The following is a 17159-nucleotide window of genomic DNA, read 5'->3' as shown; positions in this document are numbered from 1 at the left end:
AAATAGTAAAGAGAAAGAATGCATGTGATTTATCCTGATTCACTCAGAACCGAGCTACATCATTGCAAATTTCTTCTCACCTCTCTCGTTACAATGAATGTATTTGCTACGAATTGCTATTACAATTATACAAGAGAATAACGTGTTATATACTAGGATGATTATGAGAAACCATAAACTACTATGATTATTATTCCTAAGCCAAATCCTATTAGGAGTTCTATTTCTTAGAGAATCCTACCGTAGGTATTCATGGTACAAGCCTAAACCGCTTAAGGGTCCCATGTGTGTCACCCCTTATAGAGGAACTCCTTATTATTGAGTCAATTCCAACCTACCTTAGGAATTGAGCTAAAAGAATTCCTCTACATAATCAATTACTTTCTGAAACAATTTGTTTTTCCATTAAGTTAGAAGAAAAAACTAAGGGAGAAGATGATAGAGGAAGAGGAAGGGAATTGAGAGAGAAAAAGATTCTTAGATGATGGCAAGTATTGTGAACCTTATTAACCTATGGTCATAAATAATTTATTACCGTTGATAAACACAAAATTAAACTCAAACCTTTTTTTTTTTTTTTTTTTTTTGCATGGACTACTATAAAAAATATATTTCTTTTAGTGATTATTTGTTTTACATACTATATATATACACACACACTGATAATTTTTTTTACAGTATCCGATGTAAAAGAATAAAGTTTAACCCCCAATTTGTTTAACTTTTCAAACTCTATACTATTCTACTATCATATCCTAAACAGTAAAAAATGTGTTTATTTTAATATTGACTATTCAATTCAAAATCCAATCTTATTATATTCAACTCAAAACATTTAACAATTACCTTTCACAATAAAAGTTTATAAATTAACAAAAACACTCCCACCTACCCAAGCCATAGTCGCCCGTCAGCAACCACCATCGACCATCGCTACCATCGTCGGCCATCGACGTCGGAACAATGTACGATTCGTCAAATCTGACTGATCGTGCACTGATCTAGCTGTCAACAGCCAGATCCGACCATTAACAATGACCATATCTTGGTCGTCATCGATTGTCAGATTCTGGTTGTAGATCTTGTCGCTTCGGGCCAGATACACGATGGATCTAGCCGAAAAAGACCAGATACCGACCAGATCTGGCCGATCATGCTCCATTCCGACGACTGTCGACCACCGTCTGGCGATAGTGGCCTATTGCTGATAGTCAGTTCAGTGGGTGGGGGTGTTTTTGTTAATATATAAATTTTTATTGTAGGTGTTGTTTAGCTAAATTAACAAATGTAGGGGTTAAAAATAATCTAAATATTTTCAAAAAATGTTTTCGAAAAATATCCGGACACATTTTCAAAATCCTATCCTATTTGATTTAATCATATCCTATCATATTCAGAATAAAATATTAATTCAAATAATATACTAAACAGAGTCCTAAAGTTTTTATCTTTAGTTTTTCCAGGCAATAGAACTATCGCCAGTTACTAAAGTTTCCATTAATTATTTTATCTGAACTTTGGGTGGCAATATTATTTCCTTAATTCCTTTATAATTTTTTATGTGCCAATTCTTTTATAATTTTTCTATTGTTCCTTAATTCTTTTATAATTTTTTATGTGCATTCTCTTTATATGTCATGTTGTTGAATTCTTTATAAAATGTTCGAATCAATGCTGTATCACCATCAGATACCCTCTTGTCATTAAAATAAGTGTTTAAACTAGTATTTAAAATCTATATTATTGCTCAGGGCGGCAATTTATAGTTTCTTGCTATATCTACTCTAATTTTTCATCGTATTCTAGAATATTCTTCAATTCAAACAAAAGAACACAAGTTGTACCTAAGAAAAAATTAAAAAATAAAATGACAGCTAATGGTACAAAATGTTAGACCTAACCATGTTCAGAGGCATCTTTGTCTTTCATGAGTAATACTATATTTATAATTTATTCTTATAAATTTTTTTTATAATTTTGATGTGAAAATTTATAATTGGGTTTCGTCTATTTAACAATAGATCTTATTTGTTTAATTGTGAATTATCATGTTAAAATAGTAAAAAAAAATTATAAAATTAAACTGAAAATCAATTTTTATTTTTTTATTCTTCTAGCGACCGATTCTCAATTAACTCCTGAACAAGGAATTTCAAGAGTGATCAATAATTGAGTAGTTCGGTTGTGTCCTTTCAGATGAACGCAGAAATTGTAAATACTCTGCTACAATCCAAAATATTTTATTTATTTGGAGGGATAAAATTTTATTAATTAAAGACGCGAATAACAAGGTAGCATGCGTAGCTTGCGTTTGTTTTAGTAATTTGTCTTATTACTGTCTTATGCTTTGTCTTTTGTCCATGAACAGATAACATATACAGCGTGTATTATGCTTGCAGATTTGTCCAGTACTGGCTGATTGCCTGACAATACTGAAATATCAGAAAACTCCAATTACTTTAGGTAAAGTCATTAGTCCCCATATTGTTTGTTTTTTACGTTAAGATACATAATCGTGTTTGATCACTGTGATTACATATTTACCTACAGATTTATTGAAAACATGACCATTTTACCCTTATAAAATTTCCAACTATAAAAATGGTACTCAAATGACTCAAGCACTTGAACCCATAATTAGGATTCCCCTGAAAAATAAAGGATCAACTTAAATGTTCATTTTGACCTTTACTCCATCCATTTTAGTGTTAACAAAAAAAAAAAAATTGAATTTTGATATCGAGTCTGGGTGTTATTCCGGGTTAATACTCTTAGCCCTCTGAGGTTTGCCCCATTCTTCTGAACCCTGAGTATCGAAAATAGCCATAAACCTTGAGTGTGGCGCACAGGTGAGGCTGAGGGTACGATGGGGAAGGAAGAAGACAAGAGGGAGATGAGGGCGTTGTTGATTGGATGGCTTGAGGGTTGGGTTTGCGAATCTATTTTTTATTTTTTTGTTTTGTTTTCTAAACAAAATTGTAATGGGTAACCAGAAAATATTAAATAATATTTAGTATTAAATGAAAAAGTTAATGAGAAGGGTAATATTGGTATTTGCAACCTCTTCCTATGTCAGATGTCAGGATTCATAACTTTATGGTAATGGTCGGGGGTTTATGGTCATTGCTGATACCCCAGCGGGTTTAGTTAATACCATAAATATAACAGTAGTGTTAGTCTTACAAAGAAGCTTATAAAAGAGTCATACAAAGTTAACATCTACCCTTTATCTTTATCATTTCTCTCTTTCTCTTTTTTTTTTTTTTTTTTTTTTTTTTTTTTTTTTTTTTTTTTTTTTTTTTCGTTTTTCCTTTGTTTTTTTCTTTCTTTGTAAGCTTATTTGTAGAGTTATTTGTAAAGATAAACTTATTCTAAATGTAACGGGGTTACAATAGTTATCCGTTTTACTCACCCTATATGGTGGTTGTTTTCTTATCTTGAACCTGACGTGATAACTTGGCTTTTCCCATGCCTTCTTCGGGTTTGGGTCTTTTCCCATGGCTGTTATAAACTTATAATCAAAAGACAATTTCGACAGCTGGACAAAATTGCCTAATCCTTTTTAAATTCATTTTCGATGGATCCTTTTGGGACTGTAACTAACGAAGAAGCATTATATATAGACTTAGTGCTGAAAGTTTTTCGCACACTGGAGTACACTGTAGTCAAATATCAGTCTTACGAAAACGCCATTCAGATATTTCCTCCTGCGACCTTTTACTTGAGGTACCCCTCATCAGTTTTTCGGAATCATTAGTATTGTATATGTGTGAGTAATTTCTTGTAACAATTGTCTTCATAGATAATACTAAGTTATAGCACTGACTTCCAACTTTAAAGGAACGTCTGTATTTCATATTATTATGTTCCAATATTATTTAAGTCCCATGGTGAATCCAATGGTGTGTATATATATAAGGAACTATATCCTTGATAAGAGGAAAGAAAACTTTCGAAAGAAGTTGAAAACTTACCATTATCTTTTCTAAAGCTTTCGATTACGTTGTGCTTCATGTACCATTTAGTACATTAAAATGCAGGGGAAAAAATTTTAGAATTTAACGGACGCTTCAACTAAACGATGAATATATATGTATTATGTGTATTTATTTATTCAGGAGACATGGAGCAAGGAAGTTCAGTTCCAGAAGCAGTGGAACTTGCAATAGATATTCCTCTACCGCAGAAAGATAAGAGCCAAAGTACTGAAGCTGGCTTATCATCTGTGGATGAAGATACGAAACTTATCGAGTGGTTACCTTCCCTTGTTTTGCTTATCGGTCAGCTCTCTCTCATAAAAGAAACATATTTTAATTTTATCTTTTGGGATTTCGTACTGACAAGAAAGTTATAAAAAATTGATTCTATATTATGAGCTTTATTTTTAGTATGAGATGTCTTCGATCTGTCAGTGTTACTGTACGATTTGTCATTTTTTTTTCTTCAATATATTGTTCATGCATTATGAGTTTTATTTTTCGTTTTATATTTGATTTTGAAGATCGGAACAGAGACAAGGATAAATTACGTTTGGATCTTTTTAACGCTGCACTGGATGGAAATATTGATGCGGTTAAAAGTCAGTTCAATAATCCTATGTTCAGTAGCTCTTCATCAAGCCCATTAAGTGCTGCTTCATCACCAAGCCCATTCAATGTTGCAATAACAGAGAAACAAGAAACTATTTTCCATGTAGCAGCAGGAGCAAATCAAACTGACTTTGTAGAGACGATGATTGAAAAGGTAGCACCAGATGACCTCAAGTTGCGAAACGTAAAAGGGAACACTGCCTTCTGTTTTGCTGTTATGGCTGGGAATAAATCAATTGCTGAGAAAATGTTGGAAAAGAACCCAGACCTGTTGACAATCCGAGGTTGCTGTAATTTGACTCCACTAAATCTAGCTGCTATGTTTGGAAAAAGGGAAATGGCGTTATATTTATACCGGCAGTATTATAGAGGAACACTGAAATTAGCCAACAAAAAACAATTATTTTTTGATAGCATCGATACTACTTTGTATGGTAAGTATTCACAGCATTTATTTTCTTGCTTGATTTTAATCTTAAATTTTTTATTCTATATCTATTATATAGCATGCATAACATGATAAATTCATCATAAATTAATATCTGATTGAATAAAATTAAGTAAATGCACAAAGTACATATCTGTTTGTATCAAAGCAATTTTTATTCTTTTTTTTTTTTTTTTTTTCCTCTTTTTTTCACATCTACTTCTGAATTCATTTATCATTTTGAAGATATTCTATCTTTTAGATAATGTAATTCATAATAGTCCTTTAATATACTTGTAATATATACTACCCTTGCTTTCTAAATTGTGGGCTACTTGTGCTAAAAATATTTGGATGAATTTCTTAGATCTTGCAAGGGAATTGCTAGAAGATGAAAGTGATGATGAAAATGAATTGGCTATTACTGACTACGAGTATGGCAACGATCTTTTGACACCCTTGCATCGGTTGGCTTTAACGCCCTTTCATCTATTGGACCAAAATAACAAATGTAAAGAGTCTGTCAAATGTCTTTGGGAGAAAATATTAGAGATAACAGGCAAAAAGAGCGAAAGTGACAAAACAAGTTTATTAAATCAAGCTCTAGCGTTGGTCGAATGCCTTTGGGAGAAAATATTTAAGGCAAAGCGTGACCAAGTTTGGGATTACTTAAATGAGCATCGTGATTTATTGTTCAAAGCAGCTCAATTGGGGAACTTCAAATTCCTAGGTAAACTTATCGAGCTTTATCCTGATTTGGTTCATCTTAAAGATGATGACGAACGGACCATATTTCACATTGCGATTATGTATCGTCATGATGATTTGTTTAAGTTGATAAATCAGATAGGTTTCAACAAACAGTTGGTAGCATCCTATGCAGACATTTATGAAAATAGTTTATTGCATCTAGCTGCAAAATATCCAGATCCAAGGCCATTGAGTACAGTGCCCGGTGCAGCTCTAGAAATGCAGCGAGAGCTACGCATTTATAAGGTAAATATTTTTAGAGCTTCTTTAGTGTCTTATTATTTAATTATCATTATTTTAAACCTTTACTTGGAGAAAATACAAATTACTGATGACACTCTTGATTAAAGTTTCAATTAAAATATATGTCTTATGATTATAATTTGACTTTTTTTTTTAATAAAATTAATACTAAAGGTATATTTGAATTCCAATAGTAATGAATTTATAATTAAAAAATGAAAATACCAACTTCTTTGTGTAAAATTAATGATGTAGGATGTTGAAAAGCTTGTAATGCCTTCATTTAAAGAATCGAAGAATACAGAAGGGAAAACTCCTCGTGAGTTGTTCACTAGTACACATGCAGGCTTACTAAAAGACGGAGAAAAGTGGATGAGGAGCATAGCCAGTCAATGCATGCTTGTTGCAGCAATCATTGCTTTAATGGTTTTTCAGGCTGCTTTTCCTGTACCAGGAGGTAACAGCGATAACGAAGGAAGGAATATTGAGTTCCGTATTTTTGCTATGGCAGACGTGATTGCGTTATCTTCCTCTTCGATTTCAATTCTAATGTTTTTATCTATTATTACATCCCGTTACGTAGAAAATGATTTTTTGTTATCATTACCGCTTAAGTTGGTGGTGGGATTGTTAACGCTATTCATATCTATAGGAACCATGATGCTAGCTTTCATATCAAGCTTTTATACAGCTTATGACCACCCTAGATCAAATGCAATCCTCATTCTTGGTATTATATTTGTATCTCTACCCCTGTTTGCATTTGATTCGTCACAGTATAGTCTTCTGAGAGATATATTGTACTCATTCTGTTTTAGGTTTTTCTCTTAAGTCTATATGATGTTGTATTATGTATTTACAATTCTAAAACTTGTAATTTCATTTGCAAACTGTGCTACCTGACGTGGAGCTATCCCGTTGGTGATGATAAGAATATCTGTTTTATTGAGTGTTTATTTATATTAAAAGGGATAATGTTGTGGTAAAATAGATCTTCTTTTCTATGATTTGAATGATTCTAGCCTCTAATGAAGTGATCGATCAAGAACAAAAGGGAAAGTGATGATTACGGGCATTAGTAAGATAAGTCCCTATAGGAAAGATTATCCCACATTTCCTTTTATCTCAAGCACTGTACTTGTTAAAAACGGGAATGTGTTTATGTATAAAGTTTAATAATCTAGTACTAAATTATTTGTAGGAATTCAATCATATTATGCTTTATTTGTTTACTTAGAAAAATATATATATATATTTTTTTTTTAAAAGGGTGAAGGCTCAATGGGTCGAGTTTGAGTACTACACGTTAAAATAATGTTTGAGTTTGAGTTTTCATACTTAGACTCAATATGCTAACAGGTTGAATTTAGCTTTATTTGACATTACACGAATACAACACAATACGAAACCATTTCAAAACACTAAAATTAACACAACAAAAAATTAATATTACAACCTCAAGCCCTAAGTAAGCAAAGCAAAAACAAGAAAAACACAATTATTACGATCTCACAAAGCCTACAAATATGTCGTACAAGACATAACACTGTCAGATTTCTTTAAACTAACAAATAAATTATAATAAACAAGGCTGATTATGAATATTCTAGTTGTTGTAAAGAATATTCTATTACTCACAAATCTATAACCAAGTCAGATTACTGACAACTTTCTTTGGAAGGAATTGAATGCTTCTTGACATGGTTAGCATCTCCAATAAGCATCTGCAAACAAGGCTCTTCAAGCAGCTAACCTGTAACAATCAAGTTGACCAGTCATTCCTCAAATTTAAAGTAAATTTTAAGCCAAATCAGGCAAATTGAATCTATCCCACAACAAAAATGTCATCGCTAATACAGAAATTCCATTCCAAAAAACAACATAACCAATGATTCCAATCAATCTTATGGCTGTGACAATGTTAGTTCAATAATATCAACGAGTATTCTGGGTTTGAGGGGCAGAGGGGTGGTATGATACTTGAAGCTTCGTATCTAACAATTACATATAAAAGATGATGAAAAGGCTTCCTTTTAGTAAGAATTAGTAGCTTCAAAATATCCAGACATCAATTAGTAAACACGTCAAAGTGACCAAAATGTTACTAGAATTCAAAAAAGAAAATGAAAAGAGACACAGCTCAACATATTGAAGCCACAAAAACTTCAGAATCTACAACAAGAGGTACAAAAAAATAAATCAGATATATATAACACTTGAATCTCAAGCTTCAGATCCTAAATAAGAGTTTTTTACAACTTAACACAACCAAAATGAACCATATCCAAGAAGATTCTGATACATTTTTTGCAGCTTAAAGCTCAAATTCTGAAAAATTTGGTAGCATGAATGAAGGAATTATGCAGCACAAGATACAAGCTGGAACAGAGCAAAGTGAATCTATACAAACTAAAAAGACAAATAAAAACCATGTAAGAACCTGAGTATTGAAATAAAATTTAAATTTACGCATAAAAGAGTTTTTATATTCTTTTCTATGTTGTTTAAAGTCCTCAATTTACAGAATTAATCAGCATTCTATTTATTCGAGTATTGAAAAGAAATCTCACCCTTAGAGAAGAGCCAAGTTGGTGGAGGCCAGAAAATTTCGGAATATCCAGGTAAAGCTGAGAGTTTATCAGTACACCGATTTTCCAGGTTAAAAATCAGAGCATTACTTCCAGGGTAATCACAATCAACATTTGGATGACCTCTATCAGGTAAATAAACACGATTCCGTTTACATCCGGAGAACTCTTGAGCTGAAAGAAAAAAGTTACATTCCTTCAACATGAACAAGGCTCTATCATGGAATCCATGCTTCACCGCAGTCCACCCATCCTTCTCCTCATCAAGCTTAAAAATATTCTGTTAATGCGTGAATTTTGACACCAACGAAAAGCACATGTGAGATGCTGAGTTGGCCCAGAAGACACATGTGAATGTAAAGGAAAATGGTAGTAAATACAATAAAGGGAGCTTTTAAAGTGGTTCGGATGCTAAGGTAGCAAATCCTACGTCCACTGATGTTTGTATTAATGATAGGGGTCAGGTCGCATTAACAGACTGACTTACAAATGATAATACAAGAGAGAGAGAGAGAGAGAGAGAGAGAGATTTTTTAGAGAGTCAAAATGCAGGAATCCCCTAAATGAGAGAGGAACCCTCAATTTATAGTGGGATGGATTAAGAATTTATAGTGGGATGGATTAAGGTTATGAATGCTGAATCTGTGAGTTGGTGAGATTATCCGTGTAAATCCTTCTTTATGTCACATTGCCCAACTTCCAGAGTGATTTGCGCGATTTAGAGCAGGGATTGGGCACGTGGAATCATCACAGCTTTTGGTAGGACTGACGCACACCCACTATCTTGGTAGAAGCATGCCGTCTCTGTCATTGTCTGACGTGGCCATCTCATGACTGCCCGCAGGGGTCCCCATGGTCTGACACTTGCAGGCTGACTGGACCTTACGTCAGCCCTTCATATTTTCTTGGCATAACATATTCAAACCAAGCCGGCAACTTCTGTCGCCGGATTTACCCCAAAAGTGACTGTCGTAATTTCCAGGGAAGTCTAAATAGTTCTTCCGGATCAAAAACAAATTCGGAGATGACTTTACCAAGTGGAAGGAGGAGGCTGACCTGCTTAGCGAAATCCGTAATGGAGCCACAGGTTCGGAAACGTTCAAAGACTTCGGATCCACACATAGAGTACGATCTTTGTAGCTCAAAACATAGAATCTTCTTTTATGATAGATTATATCGTAAATGAAATGAAAACGATCATAATCGATATCGATATCAACCCATTTTTTATCTCTTCTTTTCCAAACAATAACTTTCCCCTGAATTAACACCATGATCGTGAATTCATCATCACCATCTTCATCAGTAGAAACAACTACTTTGCCGGTGTAGGTTCGCTCCGATCTGCTGAGCTCCCTTTGTTGGTCTTTAGCTAATTCAAGTCTGTACCCTTTACTTATTTCCTTAACGCGATGATCCGATATGTTAAGAGACTCGGGTAACTTACCGGAAATGTTCTTAACTTGCGATGTGGAGAAGGGATCCAAGAGCTTGACGGTTCCTGAAGGTGACTCTTCAACTTTGACTAACCATGTTCTTGGGCTGTGATGAGGATCGGAGATTTTTGATACGGGTTCGATCGCGTAAACGGTGGACTCGGCGATGACAAAGTGTAGGGGAGAGTTGGAGGTGGGAGACTTGTGGTAATAGTGAATATCTGAGTATAGTTTTGGCGGAGGAGGGGGGAGGGAGGCTCGAAATGAGTTGCAGACGGCGCGGAAGCGAAGGATGTCGATTCGAGTGGGGAGGCGTTCTGCAATTGTGGCAAGGAGGTGTTCTGGAAGACTGGACCAGTCACGGAAACTGTTGTCCATGGCAGCTGGGAATTGAAGGAGGAAGAAAGGATAAGGAAGAAGAAAAGAAAGTCGACGGAAAGGGTATGAAAGAAGGGATAAGGAATACGAAAGGAGACAGTCTAAGAAAAGGACACGAAGAAGAAAGGAAAAAGTATAACGAAAATGCGCTGCCCAAATTTGAACAAACTCCATTTTATTAAACAAGCTCAATAGTGTGGAAATGGGCGACACTCAAAGACCTTCCCTGAAGTTTGGGGAATTAAAATTAAACCCAAACTTATTCTAAAATTCCCCCACCTCCCCTCACATTTCATTAATGTATTAAATGCCTCCTTCAATTGTCATCGAGTAAAGTTTGAAAGAACGGTTTAAGGGATAAGAGCGTAGTTTTGTTCGTTTGGCGATGGTGCATGTTTAGAGTGGGGTGATTGTATGGAAAACTAAATGACAACGAGGACATGATGATTGACAACCTTGAAACTAACACAATTCGATCTCATAAGACTATATTTGATTACAATCTATCAATGGTCATGAATCAAATTTGGTCATCAGAGGTCAAAACGTCTAACCAAGATATGACCACTAGAAGCTAAGACGAATGATCGTCCTTTAAATTACATATTGAAAGTTAATTAAATAATTTTATTTATTGGATTAGAGTTGACCGTCAGAGAATTAACATCTTCTAAGAAAAGTATTTGACACAAAAATAAAATACGAGAAAAACCGGCTAGGTTTTCTATGTTTGGATTCAATCATCATATCCTCCTACCTGATAGTTGGTCCTTAGGCATTGTCCTTTTGAAAATGATGTGAACAACTTCTTAGGGTTTCTTTTACTAATTTTACAAGCAGTTTAATGTTTCTAAAAAAAAAAAAAAAAAAAAAATTTAAATAATGCAATTCCTAAACAATCCCTCGTCTTTTAATAATAATAAAACTCATGACAATTATGCAAATATGAAGAATAAGCTACAGTAACTACCCCTAAATACTAAAATTTAAACTCAACCATGGTATTACGGTCTTTTCCACAAGTCAGTAGAAATAAATTAATTTATGTCTTTCTTCACACATCTCTCGCTCTCGCTGACCCCCCTTCGCTTTCAGGGGAATTTTCTCAGAAAAAATTATAAATAAAAGTAATTGTCATTGCAACTCCAATTGCATCACTGATTACATAATCCACTTCATATCCATTGCATCTCTCAGATCTCCTATCAAAAAGCCCACTGCCCAGCGCCCATTTATCTTTCAAAAGCTCAACAATTACTTACTCGTTCCGAACACTCACTCCCCCCAAAGCCCAACATTACCCTTTGCACCTCTTCTCTATTCTTCTCAATTTCTTTCCATTTTCTCTCCATCTTTGTTCATCACCTTTGCAAAATTAACCAAAGTAGAGACGATATTGTAATTTTTATAGAAATTTCAACTTCCAAGTTAAAAGAGATTTAATAACATACTAAGAAACAAAAATACTATCTCTTTTCAGAAACTTTTCTTTCACAACCCCAATGTCGCAGTTCACAATTGGTTAGCTTGTAATGAGACCTACTTATAAATTGTGGTTGACCAATTATGAGTTGTCACGTTAAAATTGTGAGAAGAAGTTATAGGTGTAACATTACTCTACTAAGGAATCAGGATTCTCTTTTGACTATGACAAGAAAGCTCGTTAGATGGCTCCCAACACACAAGTTTTGAAAGGGAATTGGGTTAAAATTTTTGAACCAAGACGTGGCAGCTAATGGCAATGTTAAGGAGTTCAGAGATATCGATAGGGGCCTCAGGAAGAGTTATCTTTTTTGTAAAATGCGTAAACTGACCTAGACACCTTAGTCAAAGAAAAAAAAAATCTCTCTTGAACTAAGCTTTAGCTTACCTTATTATCATCATTTGACATTGACTTTTTATATTAAAGGTTTTTACTACTTCTGTTAAAGCAATTTTTGTATTTTCTAAGAAATTGCAAATTTTTTTAGCCATTTTTATATTATCGTCGAAGGTATAGATAGAAGATAATGGGTCGGGATGTATACGAGCCCAGTATCTCGGTACTCAAGCATGGTTCATGATGAACAGTGACGATCTCGAGTTTGAGCCGAACTTGGTCGAGCTTGAATATTAGTGCTTGAGCTGAAGCTCATGAGTATTAAGGTGCACTCGAGCTCGCTTAAACGACTCGAGCCTGCTTGAGCTCGATGGCCGCTCGTGAACTAGAAAGAAGCTGCAACTCTAAAGGCAAAACTCGCCCATAATTCAACACAATCTTTCATTTCCAACACCAACAATCTTCCAAAACAATAATGAAATGACAAGTTTAAAGTTCTTGAATGAAATATTGATGAACTAAATCCTTGCAAGTATACGAATCACAACTGTAATATAGTGTGCACATGCAAGGGTCGATCTCAAAGAGATTTGTAAGCACTCAATTAATCCTAATAAGCTATATTTTAATTAAAACAAATAAATTCAAGCAAATTAAAGAACTAGTGATTAAAACCAAGTGTATTAAAAAAAAAAAAAAAAAGAAATGAAAATTAACTACTACTGATTGAGCCAAAATAACACCAATAAAAACTAATTTAAGAACTAATGAACTACAACATAGGTATCCAATTTTACCATAATAATCTAGTTTTATGCAAACTATCAAACTATTATTATCACAATCCAATTTCTAGGGTTTGCACTCACATAATTAAGGTATTACTATAAGGCGTTCGGGATTAACATAGTATCTTTAACACGAGACTAGTTAGGGCGTATAGTCTGGCCTAATAATTAAAAACCCATTAACCACAAGAGCACTTGAAATCATGAATAAAGGCGTATCTGTCAGGACATATGCACAATTACTAATCATTTAAAAAATCATGAACCAATTAGCATTCTGGAAGGGCGTATGCACAAAATACTCATCATTCATTCACACAAGTTATTCAAGATTAGCTATAGTGTATAGGCTAACCAAGATATGGCCACTAGAGGCTAAGGTGATTGACTGTCCTTTAAATTATATATTAAAAGTTAATTCGATAATTTTATTTATTGGGTTAGAATTGACCCTAAAAAAATAAGCACCTACTGAGAAAAACATTTGACACAAAAATGAAATATGAGAAAAACCACCTAGGTTTTTTATTTTTGGATTCAATTATCGTATCCTCCAACCTAATAGTAGGTCCTAGGCATTGTCCTTCTTAAAATTATGAACACCTTCTTAGGGTTTCTTTTACTAATTGTACAAAAAGTTTAATATTTCTAAAATTATATAAAATTATATATTCTTTAAAAAATTCCTAAACAGTCCCTCAGCTTTTACTCGTAATCAAACTCATGACAATTATGCAAATATGACAAATAAGTTACAGTAACTACCCTAAATACTAAAATTTAAGTTTAACCATGGGTATTATGGTCTTTTCCAACAAGTTTGTAGAAATAAATTAAACTTTTCTCGTCCTGCACACGTCTCTCTTTCTCTCTCTCTCTGAACCCTCTTCGCTTTCAGGAGAATTCTCTTAGGAAAATTTATAAATCAAAGCAATTGTCAATGTCATTGTAATTGCATCACTGATTACATAATCCACCCCTTATCATATACATTGCATCTCTCAAATCTCCCCATCAAAAGGCCCACTGCCCCGTGCCCATTTCTCTTTCAACAGCCCATCAATCTTCTCTGTTTTTCTCAGTTTCTTTCCATTGTCTCTCCATGTTTGTTCATCACCTTCGCAAAATTAACAAAGGTGAAGACCAAATTGTATTTTTTATAGAAAATTTAACTTCCAAGTTAAAGAGATTTAATAACATAATACTAAGGAATCGGGATCTCTCTTGAACTGAGCTTTACCTGACCTTTTTTATCGTCCCTTGACAATGTTAGGATCTTAAAAATTGTAGGAAATCAAGTTGATATACATGCAGAAATCTGCAAAATATGAATGCATAATAAAGGAGAATTAAATGATCAAGCTTAAGTCTTGTTTCCACAACATTAAAATCCATAATGCATATAGTCATATATATGCCCGCTAATAAATTAAACTGGTAAATTGTATGAAATTCTTGAATAAGATGTTAATCAAGTCTTCACATCATGATGAAACACTCTTGAAGCAGTTGACCCCAGAAACTTCTTCAATAAGATGTAGAAGCCTCCACATGATGCAGAAAAGCTCTTCAAGTACCTATCATGTAATAATAAAGTTTGAAAGCAATAATTTGTCAATTTAAGAGAACAAAAAATTATGGTGAACGTAACTCGGCAACGTAGGCGAAAGAGAATGGATCTGTCCATTAGCAAGTAGGTCACAGCAAACTCAGAACAAAATGATGCTTCGTATGTGAATTATTGTTATGTAAACGATGATGAAAAAGCTTCAATTTCGTAAGGATTAATGAAGTAAGAATCCAGCGATCAATCAGTAAACCCATCACGGAAACAAAAATATTACTCGATATTACGAAATGAGAGAAAAATTCCAAATAGATCAATGCCGCCACAAACACAAAAGACTGAACATATTGAAGCCACAGGAACTTGAGAATCTGCCACAAGGCACAAATTAATTAACCAGCTATAAGAAAGTTCCATTAAATCACAAGAACAAGGGGACAAAAAAAAAGGGAAAAAGTTATACTCATGACAGCAAAGGAAAAGATAAAAAGGAAACTTAGTTTGCAGATGAATATTTGATTTCCCAGCTACAAAAATAGAGAAAATATCGAAGATTGAAATAAAAAAACAGAATACCCTAGTACAAAGAATCATGGCTGAGAGAAGAGAGATTACAGAGTTTTGGAAACATTCCCCAGAATTTACTATCTGAAACTGCAGTAAACAGAGAAACTGCCAAAAGCATTCAACTATCCATAACTCTTGAATATCATGCCCGACGATCCAGCAATGAGTAATTTAACTATCTAGCACAACCCAGATGAACCATATCCAAGAAGAGTTTCACACGCATGACAACCAGCTAAAGCTCGAATGAACATCGAAAAATTTACATACTCTTATACCATGTCTTTTTAAATCACTCATTTCCAAAGCTTACATAATCTGGTTAAAGAGTTCTCAATCTAGTCACACAAATCAAAATTTAATTTAAAAAAAAAAAAAATCAACACACAAATATTACAATAATAGTATGGCATTGCTATCAGAATCATGAAACAAACCATAAACATGAGCAACTCCTGTGGATACCACTATACAATATACAATTTTAATGTCATTCTAAATAGGCATTTTCAATGCTTACATAATCTTGCTAAAGAGTCATCAATCTAGTAAAACAAATCAGAATTCAATATTGCATGCAATCAGAATCAGGGAAAAAAAACCATAAACACAAGTCTATGCATGCAGCTGCAACACAGCAAGTGCTATAAAATATCCAATTTCGAAAGAAAAACTTACATTCAGGAAAGAGCCAAGTTGGTGGAGGCCAAAATATCTCAGAAGATTCCGGGAATGATGCAAGCCACTCATTACTACCATCATTGAAGTCCAAAATTGAAGTATACATTCCGCGAAAATCATATGTAACCCCGAAGAAACCAGTTTCACCCATGTGAACACAATTCGGTTTGATTCCCAAAAAATCTTTGGCCGAAACAAATAGGCTACCTCCATCAAACAGAAACAATGCTCTATCCTCCAAATCCTTCACTTCAATCCACTCTTCCTCCTCTTCGTCAAGCTTAAACACGTAAAAAACAGAATTGGAGGCTACACAAAATTTGACATACAAAATGTGTTGATGCTTCAATGTCAAAACCTAGCCATCACCATCAGTACATATTCAAATTAAAACCAAAATCTTCAATGTCAAAACCCAGATCTGAAAACGTGACAACACAGATCTGAAAACCCAGATCTAAAACCCATCGGCAACAAACGATTACGGCGACTGCGACAATGGCGACTACAGCTGAGCGACGACGAAATTTCTTACATCTTCACAAATCAAATAAACTTGAATATTGGAGAAAAAGACGAAAGAGAAAGAGAAAAATGGAAGAGAAGAAAAGGAAGAGAAGATGAGATAAGATGGAAAAGAAAGATAATATCATAAAACTGAAGGAGAAGAGATGGAGAAGAAGATGAAAAAAAGGTGAAAAGTGAAAAGAAGAAATGGAGAAAAGTGAAGGAGAAGATGATGATGAAAAAGGAGAATGAAAGAGAAAAGTGACGGACAAAGATGAAAGAGAAAAGTGCAGGAGAAGATTTAAAATGATGGAAAAGATATATGAAAGAGAAAAGCGGCGGTGGGCTGAACCGCTGAAGTTTAATTATAATAATTTGTAAAGTTTTTATTTATTTATTTTTTGAAACCGGTTTTAGAGTTCGGTTTTAAAAAACTTGTAAATCGAAATCAAACTGATTAATCAGTTTATAAATTTTTTAAACCAAACCAGATTTTAGAAAAATCGAATTTTCGATTCAGTTTTTGGTCCCATTTTTTATTCGGTTCGATTTTCAGTCTTTTTTTCCACCCCTACTCACATCTCCCATCAAAAAGCCCACTGCCCAGCGCCCATTTATCTTTCAAAAGCCCAACAATTACTTACTCGTTCCAAACACTCACTCCCGCCAAAGCCCAACATTACCCTTTACACCTCTTCTCTACTCTTCTCAATTTCTTTCCATTTTCTCTCCATCTTTGCAAAATTAACCAAAGTAGAGACGATATTGTAATTTTATCGAAATTTCAACTTCCAAGTTAAAAGAGATTTAACAACATAA

The 17159-nt window shown here is 34.0% G+C and overlaps 2 protein-coding genes and 1 long non-coding RNA gene across 3 annotated transcripts; 1 reads left to right on the top strand and 2 right to left on the bottom strand.

The window, feature by feature from the left end:
• The first annotated feature begins 3653 nt into the window (after positions 1-3653).
• Positions 3654-6872, top strand: LOC116137405. Its single transcript, XM_031423094.1, has 5 exons — positions 3654-3726; positions 4119-4280; positions 4502-5023; positions 5384-6012; positions 6265-6872. Exons 2-5 carry the CDS (start codon positions 4124-4126, stop codon positions 6838-6840), a joined length of 1884 nt encoding a protein of 627 aa, XP_031278954.1. The 5' UTR covers positions 3654-3726; positions 4119-4123; the 3' UTR covers positions 6841-6872.
• A 617-nt stretch (positions 6873-7489) lies between these two features.
• On the bottom strand, positions 7490-8816 carry LOC116137315. The gene is made up of 2 exons (XR_004129171.1): positions 8580-8816; positions 7490-7762 (listed from the first exon to the last, which is right to left on the bottom strand). It is a non-coding gene; the product is annotated as an uncharacterized LOC116137315 (long non-coding RNA).
• Positions 8817-8820: 4 nt separating this feature from the next.
• LOC116137365 (F-box protein SKIP23-like) lies at positions 8821-10444 on the bottom strand (the record flags this gene model as incomplete). Its single annotated transcript, XM_031423047.1, has 2 exons — positions 9513-10444; positions 8821-8872 (listed from the first exon to the last, which is right to left on the bottom strand). Coding segments are annotated over exons 1-2 (951 nt in total), but the record flags the coding sequence as incomplete, so codon positions are not given.
• Positions 10445-17159: the final 6715 nt, after the last annotated feature.

This window comes from Pistacia vera, unplaced genomic scaffold (genome assembly GCF_008641045.1).
Source record: "Pistacia vera cultivar Batoury unplaced genomic scaffold, PisVer_v2 Contig323, whole genome shotgun sequence".
Lineage (NCBI taxonomy): Eukaryota > Viridiplantae > Streptophyta > Magnoliopsida > Sapindales > Anacardiaceae > Pistacia > Pistacia vera.
The sequence above is the reverse complement of the archived record's forward strand: the minus strand, read 5'-3'. Positions and strand labels throughout refer to the sequence as shown.

Coding starts and splice junctions, on each gene's coding strand:
- LOC116137405 (XM_031423094.1), top strand. CDS start 4,124: ATGGAGCAAGGAAGTTCAGTTCCAGAAGCAGTGGAACTTGCAATAGAT. Junction 4,281..4,501: donor TTCCCTTGTTTTGCTTATCG/GTCAGCTCTCTC, acceptor TTGATTTTGAAG/ATCGGAACAGAGACAAGGAT. Junction 6,013..6,264: donor GAGAGCTACGCATTTATAAG/GTAAATATTTTT, acceptor TTAATGATGTAG/GATGTTGAAAAGCTTGTAAT.